The sequence below is a fragment of the Phyllobates terribilis genome, unplaced genomic scaffold, assembly GCF_046119375.1.
Source record: "Phyllobates terribilis strain yellow unplaced genomic scaffold, ASM4611937v1 Scaffold_4__5_contigs__length_816908805, whole genome shotgun sequence".
NCBI classification, from domain to species: Eukaryota; Metazoa; Chordata; class Amphibia; order Anura; family Dendrobatidae; genus Phyllobates; species Phyllobates terribilis.
Genome location: NW_027362764.1, coordinates 641,106,408 through 641,122,643, shown reverse-complemented (window position 1 = coordinate 641,122,643; position 16,236 = coordinate 641,106,408). Strand labels below are relative to the sequence as shown.

General features: G+C 43.4%; 1 protein-coding gene across 3 annotated transcripts in view; it reads right to left on the bottom strand.

The window, feature by feature from the left end:
- ADHFE1 (alcohol dehydrogenase iron containing 1) overlaps positions 1-10,478 on the bottom strand; it is a 35,272-nt gene extending 24,794 nt beyond the window's left edge. The window contains exons 1-3 of one of the 3 annotated variants that reach the window (XM_073679381.1): positions 10,355-10,478; positions 5,857-5,960; positions 4,827-4,864 (exon numbers count right to left, since the gene is read on the bottom strand). In XM_073679381.1, the coding sequence (XP_073535482.1) occupies positions 4,827-4,864; positions 5,857-5,912 (94 nt within the window). In that variant the 5' untranslated portion in view covers positions 5,913-5,960; positions 10,355-10,478. Of the gene's footprint in view, positions 1-4,724; positions 4,865-5,856; positions 5,961-10,354 lie in introns of those variants that run through there. The other 2 variants (XM_073679383.1, XM_073679382.1) reach the window with 2 other exon arrangements.
- Positions 10,479-16,236: the final 5,758 nt, after the last annotated feature.

The window sequence follows — 16,236 nt, the reverse complement described above, 5'->3', positions numbered from 1 at the left end:
AGGTCTGAGGATCTCATCTCGGTACCTAATGGCAGTCAGGCTACCTCTGGCGAGCACATGGAGGGCTGTGCGGCCCTCCAAAGAAATGCCACCCCACACCATTACTGACCCACTGCCAAACCGGTCAAGCTGAAGGATGTTGCAGGCAGCAGATCACTCTCCATGGCGTCTCCAGATTCTGTCACATCTGTCACATGTGCTCAGTGTGAACCTGCTTTCATCTGTGAAGAGCATAGGGCGTCAGTGGTGACTTTGCCAATCCTGGTGTTCTGTGGCAAAGCATCCTGCACAGTGTTGGGCTGTGAGCACATCCCCCATCTGTGGACGTCGGTCCCTCATACCACCCTCATGGAGTCGGTTTCTAACCGTTTGTGCAGACACATGCACATTTGTGGCCTGCTGAAGGTCATTTTGTAGGGCTCTGGCAGTGCTCCTCCTGTGCCTCCTTGCATAAAGGCAGAGGTAGCGGTCCTACTGTAGGGTTGTTGCCCTCCTACGGCCCCCTCCATGTCTCCTGGTAGCGCCTCCAGCCTCTGGACACTACGCTGACAGACACAGCAAACCTTCTTGCCACAGCTCGCATTGATGTGCCATCCTGGATGAGCTGCACTACCTGAGCAACTTCTGTGGGTTGTAGAGTCCGTCTCATGCTACCACGAGTGTGAAAGCACAATCGACATTCAAAAGTGACCAAAACATCAGCTAGAAAGCATTGGAACTGAGATGTGGTCTGTGGTTTCCACCTGCAGAACTACTCCTTTATTGAGGGTGTCTTGATAATTGCCAATAATTTCCATCTATTGTCTATTCCATTTGCAGCATGTGAAATTGATTGTCAATCAGTGTTGCTTCCTAAGTGGACAGTTTGATTTCACAGAAGTTCGATTTACTTAGAGTTATATTCTGTTGTTTAAGTGTTCCCTTTATTTTTTTGAGCAGTGTATATCAAAAAACACTTTGTTTCAGGAAGAGTTTTCAGCAGGCGTCTTATCATCAGAGGCATGATTACACTGACAGGTAATACCCCTATACCAGGCATGTCCAAAGTCCGGCCCGCGGGCCATTTGCGGCCCGCGGTCCGGACTAATAAGGCCCCCAGGTATCCAGCAGCATGTACCTTGCGGCCGCTGCCGCTCTCGTCGCCACCGCCGCTCTCGTCGCCACCGCCGCTCAGTACTCCGGCGCAGGGAGAAGAGCCGAAATCTCGGACATCGCGAGATTTCGGCTTTCCTTCTCCCTGCGCCGGAGTACTGAGCGGCGGCAACCGGCCAGCCAAGATCTCGCGACGTGCGAGATCTCCAGCCCCCAGGGGTTGTAAGACGTTCAGAGGTCAGATAGGCTGAAGACCTCAGCTTAGTTGTGTAAAATTATATAAATAATATATATATTAAGTTATATATAAGTCCCTGCGCCACCTTACACCTCCAGAAAGGTTAGGCCAGCAGGGCTCTCACACAAGCTTGTGGTAGCAAGCTGTCATACCCTTCATTAACCCCTGACTGCCTGTCACTGTGCTATAATTCCATTATCTGATGTGCGACTGTTGCACAGCTTGCTATTCTCTGCCTGTGTTATAAAGCATATAGCAGTATCTTATTTTTGCTGTTCCACCCTCTGCGCCTTTTAATCTCTCCCCTTCTGGCCAATTTTTATAATGGCAACTACAAATAAGAAACGAAAAGTTGACAGTGAGGGCCGCCGCTTCCAGGACAAGTGGAAAGTAGAATATTTTTTCACTGAAATAAAGAATCACTGTGTTTGTCTGATATGCCAAGAGACCGTTGCTGTTTATAAAGAATTTAATGTCAAGCGACACTATCAGACGAGACATAGCACATACGACAAGCTAACAGGGCACGACCGAAGTGAAAAGTATAAGCAACTTGAAGCTGTTTTATTGTCACAACAGCGATTTTTTACAAGAGCCCGTGAGTCAAATGAAAATGCCACAAAGGCGAGCTATGAGGTGGCAGCGTTAATTGCTAAAAATTGCAAATCTTTTGCAGAGGGTGACTTTATCAAAGAATGTGTTATGAAAATGGTAGAGAATGTCTGTCCCGAGAAGAAGCAAGAGTTTTCCAACATTTGCCTGGCTCGTAACACTGTAGCACGGAGAATTGAAGAAATTTCATCGGATATTAAGAGACAGTTAATGTCAAAAGGAGCTGATTTTGACTTCTTTTCAATAGCCTGTGATGAAAGCACGGACCTATCTGACACGGCTCAGTTGCTGATTTTTTTAAGAGGGGTGGACGATGAAATGAATGTGACTGAAGAGCTACTTGACCTCCAGAGCCTCAAGGATCAAACAAGAGGGAAAGATTTATTTGATTCTGTTAGTTCTGCCATAGATGACATGAAACTGCCTTGGAACAAAGTTACTGGGATTATTACTGATGGGGCACCTGCCATGACTGGTGAACGAAGTGGATTATCAACCCTAATCTGTAACAAGGTGAGCGAAGAAGGAGGCAAAGCTATTAAACTTCATTGCATCATTAATCAACAAGTTCTCTGTGCTAAACATCTCCAATATGATCAGGTTATGAAACCGGTACTAAAGACCATTAATTTTATCCGCTCTAAAGCCCTGTGCCACCGCCAGTTTAAACAGTTTCTACTGGATATCCAGGCTGAATATGAAGATGTTTCATATCATAACGATGTAAGATGGCTCAGTCGGGGGTCTGCACTGCAACGTTTCTACTCTCTCAGAAAGGAAATAGGAGAATTCTTGGAAACAAAGGGACAAACGATGCGAGAACTATCTGATCCAATTTGGCTGGCTGATTTGGGGTTTCTAGTCGACCTAACAAAGCATCTGAATGTACTGAACATGAATCTTCAGGGCAAAGATGCAGCGGTGAACCAACTTTATTCACACCTCAAAGCCTTTGGAACAAAGCTGCAACTTTTCCTAAGGCAGTTGTCACAAACACCGCCCAATACCATCCATTTTTCAGCGCTACAGGAAATAATTAACAGTTTTCCACAGGATGATATCCATGCGCAAATAAGCAGGTATGCAGCAGACATCACATCTCTGGCTGGGGAGTTTCAACGGCGCTTTCAAGATTTTGCAGCTATTGAAAAGGAGATCAGCATTTTCTCCTCTCCATTCTCTGTTGACCCCGACAATGCTCCTGATCAGTTGCAGCTCGAGCTCATTGAGCTACATTGTGACAGCGAGTTACGCAGTCGTCATCAACAGCTCTCTCTTGTTAACTTTTACCGCCAACTGGATAAGAGCCGGTTTCAAGAGATTCGAACATTGGCTAAGAAAACCCTGAGCTTGTTTGGCTCAACATATTTGTGTGAGAAGACATTCTCTGTTATGAACTTTAACAAGAACCGCGTGAGGACAAGACTAAGTGACTCTCACCTGCGTGACATTTTGCGCATCAAAACCACGGCCATTGAACCAGACCTAGTCTATGTGCTGCAGTCCAGATCCCAGTTTCACCCTTCACATTAGTGCAGGCTAGTTTCTTTTTTTTAATTGAGATTAATATGTTGTAAAATCTCAATTAATGTCAGTTGGATAGACAGTTATATATTTGAACACATGTATACTTGCTGTTATGTTCCTGTTCACATTTTTTGAACTTATAAGTTGACAGACAACCTTACATTACTTTGTGTAATGTACTTTAAAATGTTCCTGAGATATCTCAGTTTCCTGTTTTTATTATATTAAAGGGGTTGTCCAAGTTCAGAACCCAGACATACCCCCTTTTTCACCCAGGCAGCCCCCCTGCCATGGGCATCAAAGCATCTCATGCTCCGATGTGCTCCCTTGCCCTGTGCTATTTACAATGACACACTGCCGGTAGGAGGCTTCACCGGCTCTAATGTGCAGGCTTTAGCGCTGCTCTAGCTGGTTTACTGGTGATAAAGCCCGCCCATCAGTGCCGGTGACGTCACTGGGCTTTCTGCCAGCCCCGTGGAGAGCCGGGTATGTCACTAGAACTCCAGAAAATGCCTTTCCTCTGCGCAATTTAGTGCAGGGCAAAAGTAGGACATTGGAGCATAAACTGCTTCGATGCTCAAGTCGGGGAGGGGCTTCCTGGGTGAGAATGGGGGTATGTCTGGGTTAACCCCTTTAAGGCAGATTGATTAAACACCTGTTTAGATTTGTCATCCAAGTCACAAAATAAAAAGTATGCCGTTTTCAATAAACTTTGCAAAAAAAGTTTATTTGCATTCATTTTAATGGTCCAAAGAATGTCAAGCAAAATGATCGGCCCTCGCACATGTTCACTTCATCAAATTTGGCACTCTTAGAAAAAAGTTTGGACACCCCTGCCCTATACAAAGCTGATAACACAGGATCCTCCAGTCACAGCAGGAGATGTCACAGCTCATGTCCTCCTCCTCCCTTCGCACACTCTCATTAGATGCCAAAATACAAAAGATAGGGTTGGAGTAAGTCTATTGCTACTAATGTACATGTTACCTTCTTGAAACAAGAGAAAGTTAGAGTCTAGAATAGAGCCACTGGCCAGTGTGAACATTGCAACATTTCTCATTTTTACTTTTTATGCAGATTGTGATATGGAAAAAAAAAAAAAACATTGCCAAACTTTTGAAATAATACATTTATCAAAAAAGCTGATTTAAACAATAGGTCATTTTCTGGTGACACATTCCCTTGAAATAACTCCCTGACAATCTTAAAGGGATGTATGAGATTTGGTTTAGTTTTTTTTTTCATCTTGCACAACCTGTAATGTCCACTAACCAACCAGCTGCCAGACACATGGATTTGCTTGTGTTTCCTTCAGCACCATTGGGTTCAAGTTTATCTTATGGGGTTCAATTCCTACCTTGGGAGTAAGTGTGAGAATGGGCTGGACATCTGCACCTAAAATATAAAAAGATCAGACAAGGTTACTTTTTTTCAGGAAACAATGTCATCTTTTTCTAATACAGAATGAACCTTTTAAAGAAGCAGATCTGTCAAAAACCTTGTCACCAGTATGAACACCGGCTCTGGGCTAGTACACACGTCAGACCCTGCGTGGCCTCCATGCGGTGCCATACAGGCGCTATTAGAGTCCATGTGTTTGAAGATTTTTTCCCCTAAAAGCCCCCAGTACACACTTAGCCTATCTGTATGTATAAAGCCTGCTAAAGGCATATGAAGATACAGTAAAGGATTTACACCTCTACAAAACAGAGCCATAGTAAAACCACAAGCATGAGTCCTAAGGGCACTGGCGGACACAGACAGAAGAGGTCTCCTGTGCAAGAACAGTATATGGGCCCTTTACAGTCCTATAGCTCATCATAATGCAGAATTTCCCCTGCTTTGGAGGTGAAGATTGCCCCCTTACCTCATGGGCCCCTGTGCGGCTGCACAAATAATATGTCCGCCCTGCCTAAGGGTATGTGCGCACGTTGAGTATTTGCAGCAGATTTTTCTGCATAAAAAAAAGACTGCATGAATTCGATCATTTTTTTACATGTTTTCAGTGCGGTTTTTGATGCGTCTTTCCCCCCATTATTTTCAAGGGAGAAAAAACACTGCAAAAACGCTGTAAGAATTGACATGCTGCAGAGTTGAAAAAAACTCTGATGGTTCACATCCGCAAGGAAAAAATAAAAAAAGCGTGCATGAGATTTCAGAAATCTCATTCACTTTGCTGGTACTGTAAAGTGCAGCTTTTTTACCTTTCGAAAACACGGCAAAAATGCAGCGTGTGAACAAGCCCTAATATTGTGCTGTAAAGTTTCAAGTATAGCTCTTGTAAAATAAAGTAGAATAAATTCTATGGTGATATTGCCCTTTAATTTTATGACAGGTAAAATAAATGCAGAGTGTGCACATTGTTATATATGAAGAGAAAAGCTTACGAGGCTCCGTGCAGTAGTCTCAGGAGGTGAATCACTTTGTCCCGTCCAGCCGCCATTAGGTTACAGACAGACTGATCCCCGAGTAGTGCTGGATAAAACAGTCACTAAAAGTAAAAACAACAAATAAGCATTTTACCTTATTACTAGCTATCACTCCCTATGCCGCAGCAGTATTCCCATGAGAACCTGCAGGGTTTTATAACAGTACGTAAATTGCTTGCAACGACCACAGATCTTTTTTGCATTTTAAGTGCATTATGTTGTATTTTCCATGTATAAATTTACCTTATCTGGGCTGCCATCACCTTGTGCTTTTTTTTGTGCTGCAATTGTGGTAAAATGTTGTGATTATATTACGACTGCTGCAAATAAATGCTCGGTGACTGCTTTGTGTGAACACTACCGTAGTGATTTCACTCTTGCCAAATGCTTTCAACACCAACAAAACTTGAATAAGCTTAGGTTATGCTTATCCAGATCGCCAGGATCTTCTCTACATCCATTGGGTCCTAGCATCTGGGCAGGTTTGCCTGGTGGTGACACCGGTAGTGCCCAGGTTTTTCTCTACATCCATTGGGTCCTTGCATCTGGGCAGGTTTGCCTGGTGGTGACACCGGCAGTGCCCAGGATTTTCTTTGCCATACTGTAACGTATATTTAATAATGCAATATTGAAAGTAATTCTTAAAGAGTGACTATGGCTCCTTTTTGGTCCGCGACAGTTTTGATGTCCGTCATCTTTTTTCGTTCCCATAGTAAAACACTTCATACTAAAATCGAACTAATTCACATTTTTTTTGCTAATTCTGTCCAGCAATGAAAGTGATTTAACTTTCTAAATCACTTTATGAAAGGGAACCTGTCACCCCGTTTTTAGCTATTATATTGGTCCCAGTGTGCGGTTAGTGATGCAATGCGCATCACCAACATGGTTTTGTCAGAGAAAAGCTCCAAGTATTATGTATAAAAAACACTTTACATCATTAGGGGATCCCCTCACATACCTTTTCTTTCAGTCATAGGGGGTGGTGACTTTATCTTTTCAGTCACGGATCATACACAGTACTTTTGAAATTAGGCTTCCCCACAACATTGCGATTGATTGCTGTGACTAGCTGACGTCACGACAACCATGTAGCGTAGTAATTCCCGATACTGCCCCTCCGATCCGGAGAGCAGACAGGAGGGGGAACGCAGTGACGTGCATAGTGTGCGCTGACAAGTCATGTAGTCACTCTTAGGCTGTGTGCCCACGATGCGTTTAAGCGTTTCCGCAGCGGCAAAAACGCTGCAGAAATGCTTAAAAAACGCATGGTAGAAGGCCTGGCATGTTCCCCAATGATAATCCGCATGTGCTGTGCACATGCTGCGGAAATTTCCGCTGCGGATTATCATTGCGGAAAAAAACGCAGCACTACCAATTATTTTGCGGAAGCGCTGCGTTTTCGCCGCCATTGACTTGCATTGGAACGCATGGATTCCGCATCACTGTATATGTAGATGTGCATTCCATGCGTTCCAATGTGCGGATGGTACCTGGGTGTGGAGGAGAGGAGACTCTCCTCCGGACCCGGGTACCATAGAAACTGTAAAAAAAGAATAAAATAAAAAATATATGTTATATTTACCTTCTGACGGCTCCCGGTGCGCTCGTCCTCTCATGCCGGCAGATCGCGGTGGACTGAAGGACCTGCGCTGACGTCATAGTCATGTGACGGCAGGTCCTTCAGTGTACCGCGATCTGCCGGCAGCCAGGACGGAGCGAAGCAAGACTCCAGGGGCTATCAGAGGGTAAGTATAGATTTATTTTTTTATTTTTTAACATTCTTTAAGGTCACAGTATATAAATCCATGCCGTTTGCATGGATTTATATAGTGTGACCAAGTTGTCAAACACTTTCCAAGTGATGCTAAAATCGCTTGGAAAGCGCTTGTCAACCTGCATGCGGAAATGCAAGTGAAGAACGCTTCACATCCGCATGTCCCTGGCAGGAAAAACGCATGTACAAACCGCATGTACAATCCGCATGCGTTTTTTTCTGCCAGGGAGATGCAGAAACGCTCAGGCAAAATCCGGAGCATTTCTGCATCGTGGGCACATAGCCTTACGCATGTGCACATCTGACATGAAGCTGGGGCTGTATTCCCACAGTCAGTGCACATGCTCGCGGAGCAGATGGGCAGTTCGCACACGCGGGATATACTACGTGGTTGCTGTGATGTCGGGCCAATCACAGCAATTAATCACAATGTTGTGGGGAAGCCTAATTTCAAAAGTACAGTGTATGATCCGTGACTGAAAAGATAAAATCACCACCCCCTATGACTGAAAGAAATGTTATGTGAGGGGATCCCCTAATGATATAAAGTAATAATAATAATTTTTATTTCTATAGCGCCAACATATTCCACAGCACTTTACATTTTAGAGAGGACTTGTACAGGCAATAAAGACATTACAGAGTAACAATAATCATATACTGTAAATGAACAGATACCAGGAGGAGTGAGGACCCTACTCGCAAGCTTACAATATGTGAGGAAATAGGGGGGACACAAAAGGTGGATGGTAACAATTGCTTGTATTGTATGGTCAACCATCAATGTAATAAATAGGGTATTAATATAATGCTGAATGAACCAGTCACCAACCAGTATGTGAACAAGTACAGACACAGAGGGATATTAAGGGTGTGTGTGAACAGATGATACGAGGATCCTAATTTGGAAGGAATTTTGTATGGGAAAAACAGGGATAGTTAGATAAGTGAGGTAAAGTGGTTTTTATACATAATACTTGGAGCTTTTCTTTGACAAAAACATGTTGGTGATGCGCATTGCATCACTAGCCGCACACTGGGGCCAGTATAATAGCTAAAAACGAGGTGACAGGTTCCCTTTAAGCGATTTAGCATCAGACCTGTAAATACTAGCACCTAAGTGGCCTCCAAACCAGTGCTTACTATATAGGGCGGCTTCAGACAACCTTATTCCAAATTAAGCCAGTTACACCCGCAAATTGCAGATGTGACTGTCTCTGTGTGATTGTCCGCATTGTGGACAGGTGCCAGAGCTGCCTTTGATTCTATGCATTATTCTGGTACGACGGATCAAAGTAGTGAAAGCTGTGAAATCAGCCATGTGCAATGGCACACTGGCTATAATGGGTCCTTGTGCTCTCCATGTGAGGTCCGTGGTGCACACGGACTGATTGTACGGGCATCTAAACAAACCCACAGAACACCAACCTTGCAGGGGAGCGTGTTTGCTCCCCTGCAAGATATTCTGTGCAGGTATCCTTCTCTCAGTACTTTGGAGGATCTCGCTGTGTGTCCTGCATAAATACTACAACATTGTGGGTCTCCTGTATTGTGCCAACAGCAGTAACACCTTCAGTATGGTTGTATCATATATTAGTGAGACAAGGCAGTGCTGCCATGCCGGTTCTATGGGTTTCAAGAGGTGGCACAGAAGCGCTGTCTAATTTTTTTACACAAATTTTGCATAATTTTAGCGGAACACGTGACGTTTTGCTCAAACAAGTTGCAAAAAAAAGGTTATAGATAAAAATGAAGAGAATTTTTTTTTATTTTGGGCATTTCATGAACCACATTTTGAAGAGTTTGGCACAAAAAAACCCCCAAAAGAATAACACAAATCAAAAAAAAAAAAAACCTAACCCCCCCACAAAATATGAAATGGGCACAATTATCTAACGAAGTTCAAGACTTGCAACTTTGGATTTGGAGCTTTTTTTTTTTTGGCCTTATCCTTCCTTGAAGTCAGAAACACTAGTGCTGTTATTTCTGACTTTACACACAGGTATGGAAAAAACCCCTCAGACAATGTCCAAATTGAGTGTTTGAAGTTGAAGTCTATGGCTCTGTTGAGCATATGGAGAAATCCAGAAATGTCCATATTATTGTGCCTGCTGCATAGCATACAGTAGTTCCAATCGCACTGCAGTGCCCGCAGTTATGCCAACATGAGAATTGACAATGCCGCTCGCAATGATCTTGCAGTGCTCTATACACCGACAGGAACTTTTATGTGTCAATCAACAGCCATATGAAAGTCCCAGATCGCACTGCAGAAGGCAAGTCGGGCAGAATAACAGAAGTGTTGTGTTCTAGGACAGAATGAGAGATCCAGGACTTTCCTTACTAAATCCTGGACACTTGCCTGCTATGGGATCAGGTAGTCACATGTGCTCCATATGGCCCCTAAACTTTATTGCCACCTAATACTGCTCTGCTACCTCATTCAATGGCTTATCAAACTAATCCAAGTGATCGATTCTACAGCTAAAAAGTCCAGCTAGTCCAAAATAAACATACAGCTAGTAAGTACCCAGATATATGCAGAATATATAGATTTCCTCAGCCGTGTCCTATTTGAGATTGTTTGCTAATCTGCTGTTTATATTCTTTAGTTGGCCACGTCACATTGTTGTATATAACACTGTCAGAGATTAGGAGACAGACTGCGGATAGGAATACCTGCAGCAAAAGTCCTGTGGTTATAGGACAAGGACAATCCAGCTTCCTCCGCCTTTCCCAGCATTCAGTGCTGGTGTTTTCTCACAGGCAGGAATGTGATCTGTTGTATACTGCCTCCTGTAGGCCACTATGTGCACACTGTGCTGCTGGCTACTGAAGACTCTCAGATCACAGGCTGAAGACAATGGGGCACAGTAATGCAGTGTAGTCGGCAGTGCGGGTCTTTGTGCTGTGAATGGCATCACTGATGTCACCCATATTAAAATTTACACCTTTTCTGCAACAAGATCTCACTGCATGTTTCTCCTGGGATAGGTCTTTACAGAATACACTATGATCGTGTTTGATAGTGAAAATCGGTTGTGCATTTCATGTACTGTGTGTTCATGGCTAATTTAACAATGGAAAAAAAATCCCTTAAGTAGTTCCGACAAAGAAATAGGAACAGGGACATAATAAAAATTCTGGTGAAATTGGCAACAATTTTTTTTTTTACTTAAATGTATGTATTTCGCCCTAAAAATTATATTTGTAATTGGGTTTCATTACAAATTTTGAACCTGCAAAATTTTCATTTCCTGCACATTCAACTTTAATGTGTTCTGTGGCCATGAATCAGATGAAAGCTCAGAAAAAGACAGATACAATGGAGTTACATGGCTCCTATTTGGACATGTGCATATTTTACTCACTTATATAGCGCCATTAATTCCACAGTGCTTTACAGACATCATCATCACTGTCCCCATTGGGGCTCACAATCTACATTCCTTATCTGTATGTTTTTGGAGTGTGGGAGGAAACCGGAAAACCCGGAAGAAACCCACGGGGAGAACATACAAACTCCTTGCAGATGTTGTCCTTGGTGGGATTTGAACCCAGGACCCCAGCGCTGCAATGCTAACCACTGAGCCACCATGCATATGGTGTCATTTAGACACAGACGCAGCCGTCCATTTTTCCCACATGAAGCTGCTTCAGAAACACGCTGGTGGGTGGTCTTCTGAGGCGGCTTCACTGTCGTACTTGCGGTGGTTTTCCTCTCTATACTGTTAAAAAGAACCTGTCATCAGCAAAAACGCTATTAACCTGCAGATATGAGGATAATCTGCAGGGTAACAGCATTACTAACCTGCCCGGAGCTTGCAAGTAGCCGAATACAGCGAGGAGAAAATTAATTTTATTCCCCCCGGCAGGATCCAGTTTCAGTCACTGCTCTGAGAATACAGAGCTCTGGCTGTAACCACAGACCTGACTGACAGACACCGGCTCTGCATTGGGACCGGATGTCAGTCAGAGCCGGGGGCACAGTTACAGCCACTGCTCTCTATACTCAGAGTGGTGACTAAACCAGCATCGGTGCCACCCCGTGACCAAAACTGAATGATGCCAGGGAGAATAAAGTTCATTTTCTCCCTGGCAATAGTGTTTGGCTATGTGCAGGCGCCGGGCAGGTTAGTAATGCTATTAACCTGCAGAATAACTCTATATCTGCAGGGTAATAGCGTTTTTTGCTGGTGACAAGTTCTTTTTAAGGAAACTAAACAATGAATGACCATGTGACTTCTTTTTAACAACTTCAGTGTTTTGAAACTCTTAAGTGATTAAAAGAAGTGACTTAAAGGGCTTGTTAAGTCCAAATCGATAAGTCTGCAGTCACTGTGTAACTGCAGACTTATGAATCCCCCAGCGGATGCACTGTGAGATTCGCCAGTTTCTTAGCTGGGCCCGGACGGTATGTATGAGTGAGTTATACATACTCCTGGGCAGTGGCCTCGCTTCCATACACTTGTCATCCAGAGGGCATGGCCTCGCTCTATACAAGTGTATGGAAGCAAGGCCACGTCCACTGGCCGGGAGTAAGTATAACGCATACATATCCTCTGGTCCTGGCTCAGAAACCGGTGAATCCCTGCAGCCCACAGTGTGTGCTCTCGGGGGGATTCACAAGTCTGCTGTCAGAGTGACTGACTTATCGATTTAGACGGGACAACTCCTTTAAGATGGAATGTATGCACAGTAACATCATTTTGACATTGTTGTACATTATGTTTATTTGATGAGATTTTTTTTCCTGCCCAGAATCTGCCTGAAAAAGACGCTGTGTGCACATACCCTTAGATTGTTAGAAAGTGACAGGATGGATTCTCAGAGGTAGGCCACTTTCTCCTGTTAGTGCTTTCCTCACAAACCCACCAGCACTTCTGTCCATACAATGGTAAGCATGGTTCCAACTATATGCCTTAAAACAGGTTATCCAGGAGTTTTATATTGATGACCTATCCTTAGGATAAGTCATCAATATCTGATCGGTTGGGGTGCGACACCCAGCACCCTTGCCAATTAGCTGGTTCCCGATGCCAGTGGTGTCCGGATATGCTGAGTTGTGGAGCTGCACAGCGCTGTACAGAATAATGCCTGCGGCCGAGTACTGCACTTCAACCCCCTATTCAAATCAATAGGTGGCAGATGTGCAGTACCTGCCGGCAGCCACTATGCAGTTGACAGTTGGCAACTGGATGTGTTGAGCTGCATGGCAGGAACAGCTGATAGGCGGGGGGCCCGATGTCGCACCCCCACCTATCAGATATCGATGACCGATCCTAAGGATGTATTGCAGTTCAGTAACATAGGAAATTGTAAATGGTCCTGTAAATGATTAATAGCTACTACTGTAAAAAATGTATTGCATACAAACTAAACAGATAACAAGTGAAAAATAAAATTGTCCAAGTTTTCCGTATGGAAACAGAACTTTTTATTTTTATAAGCTTATGTGAATTTACCCTAATGGGTATTACCGATTTATCTAAAGCTGGTAGAACTAATAAATTTTGGCAGAATTAGTAGTCTTCCTAACTGCAGATTGTAAATCTATCATACTTTGAACAATATTATTTAGGCTAAAATCCCTGTAGAAAGCCAAAGAAAGTGGTCAGGTCTTCAGTCATACCAAACTAAGTCCAACTTGAGTGCTTTTTTGGCATTGACCACATTAAGATGTGGACCATTCTGATAAATACTGCTCTGGAGCAGAGCCGGGTACCATGCTCATGCACAAAGGAATATCCCTAATGTCTGCAATTTTTACCAGCTCCTAAATTGATACAACCTATAACAGTATTGAAGAACTTGTCTATTAAGTTCAACTTTCAAACAATGTCTCAACTTGGTAAGAAAGAAGAGGAGGGAAAAAAAACTCACTGTAAGGCTGTGTGCCCACGATGCGTTTTTTAAGCGTTTCCGCAGAGGCAAAATTGCTGCAGAAACGCTTAAAAAACGTTTTCGTCGCCATTGACTTGCATTGGAACGCATTGATTCCACATCACTGTATATGTAGATGCGCATTCCATGCGTTTCAATGTGTGGATGGTACCCGGGTGTGGAGGAGAGGAGACTCTCCTCCGGACCCGGGTACATAGAACCTGTGAAAAAAAGAATAAAATAAAAAATAAATGTTATCATTTACCTTCTGATGGCCCCCACTGCGCTCGTCCTCCCATGCCAGCAGCTCGCGATGGACTGAAGGACCTGCGCTGACGTCATAGTCATGTGACGGCAGGTCCTTCAGTGTACCGAGATGTGCCGGCATGGGAGGACGAGCGCAGCAAGACTGCGGGGGCCATCAGAAGGTAAGTATAGATTTATTTTTTTATTTTTTACCATTCTTTTACGGTCACACTATATAAATCCATGCTGTTTGCATGGATTTATATAGTGTGACCAAGTTGACAAGCACTTTCCAGGTGATGCTAAAATCTCTTGGAAAGCGCTAGTCAACCCGCATGCGGAAATGCATGTGAAGAACGCTTCACATCCGCATGTCCCTGGCAGGAAAACGCATGTACAATCAGCATTTACAATCCACATGCATTTTTTCTGCCAGGGAGACACAGAAACGCTCAGGAAAAATGCGGAGCATTTCTGCATCGTGGGCACATAGCCTAAGAGGATAACTTCTGCTTGGTACTGTGTCCCCCACTGGTCTCCGGGCATCAATATTAGGTAGGGGGCAACACGTGACCACTGAAACTGATCATCTCCCAACAGGATAATGATGCCAGATTAAATTCCTCCTCCCAGCATTAGGAAAATGTTTGAAAATGGTGCACGCTTATGATTTGTGAATATAATGACTCCCATTACCCACACCAAATTTTTATGGACACTTTTAGGTACGTGCACACGGTCAGTAAACGCTATAGATTGGAAGTAGCGCACTTGCGCTGTGTGCAAACCGCAGCGTTCTACATTACAAGCAAAGTGGATGGGATTTAAAGAAATCCCATGTCCACTATGCGTCTCCGTGCACCTGTGGATAACCCGCGGACACTGACATGTGACGCATCTTTCCAGACCGCAGCATGTCAATTTCTCTTGTGGAGATGCTAGTCTCCGCAAGAGAAATTATATCAGTGCAATGTATAAGATGCGGTGAATCCACATGGTTCAATGAACACAAGCGGATTCACCTGGGTGCAGCACTTTGGACGCAGCATAAAATATACTGCGTTCAAAGATCTGACAGTATGGATAGTGTGCACGTACCCTTAATACTGTGGTGTAAGCTTTTGTGTTAGCAGCTGTTACACATGACAAGTTCAACACAACGAGATGGCATTCTGGTGACTTTTGCTTAGTAAATCTCCTGTCTGAGCACTCAGTTTAAGGGTATGTGCACACAGCGTATTTTAGATAGATATATATGCGGCTTTTCCAAGCAGAAGCCGCCTGAACAATGGTCAGGTCACTTTTCAGCCACTTCATGGATTTCAAAGCCTAAAGCAGTTAAAAATAGTCACAATAGACGGAACAGATGCAAAACGAGCCCTTTTTGAAATTGCTGTGCATACGTTCATTATTTCTGGTGCTTTTTCTGGTCGGTTGCATTTAAAACCTACCACAAAAAGACATTTTGAGCACACAACCTAAGGGTATATACACAGTCAGTACTATTTTTTTCTGCCATATTTTGCAGAAATATACACAGATAAGGATTGTTTGCAGGGAGTCAATAGATAAACAGTATGTGTTGAATTTAATATTGGTTTGGCAGCTTTTTATCTGCAGTTAGTTTTTTTTACAGGCAGTTTGTGGAATTTTTCTCCTATACCTCTCCATGCACATATTAAAATCAGCTGTTACCCTTGTCCAGATCCAGTGCTGTGAATCACTGCAGCAGCGCTAGAGACGTCACCACTGGAGAGGGCAAGTAACAGCTGATTTTATGCATTTTAAATACAGGCATGCCAATGGAGGAAATTAAACTTAAAAGTGGGAAAACCCTTGTAGTTGCACCCAAGCATGTGACATATGTTAGATTACTAATGAACACTGAAAACAAAACCTAAAAAAAAAAAATGGAGGAATAGCATTTTTATTTCACCGTATTTGGATTTCTCCCCATTGTCCAGTACATTTTAAGGTATAATGAATGGTGTCATTCAAAACTACAACTTGGCCACCAAAATACAAGCCCTCATAAGGCTAAGTTGGCAAGGACAAAAAAAAAAATGACCCCCCCCACAAAACAAAAAGCACACAATAAGTAATTGGACACAGTGGAAAGAGGTTAAACAGAAAAAAAATGGCATATGGCTATGTGCCCACGATGCAGAAATGCTGCATATTTTTTCCGCTTCTCCCTGGCAGGAAAAACGCATGTGGATTTTACATGAGTTTTTTCCGCCAGGTGGAAGCGTTTGTCAAGCGTTTTTTGCATGCATTTCTTCATGCGTGTTATCAAGCACTTTTCCAAGCGATTTTAGCATCACTTGGAAAAGTGCTTGACAACTTGGTCACACTATGTAAATCCATGCAACCGGCATGGATTTATAGTAATGTGACAAAGTTAGTTAAAAAAAAAAAAAAAAAAAAGAATA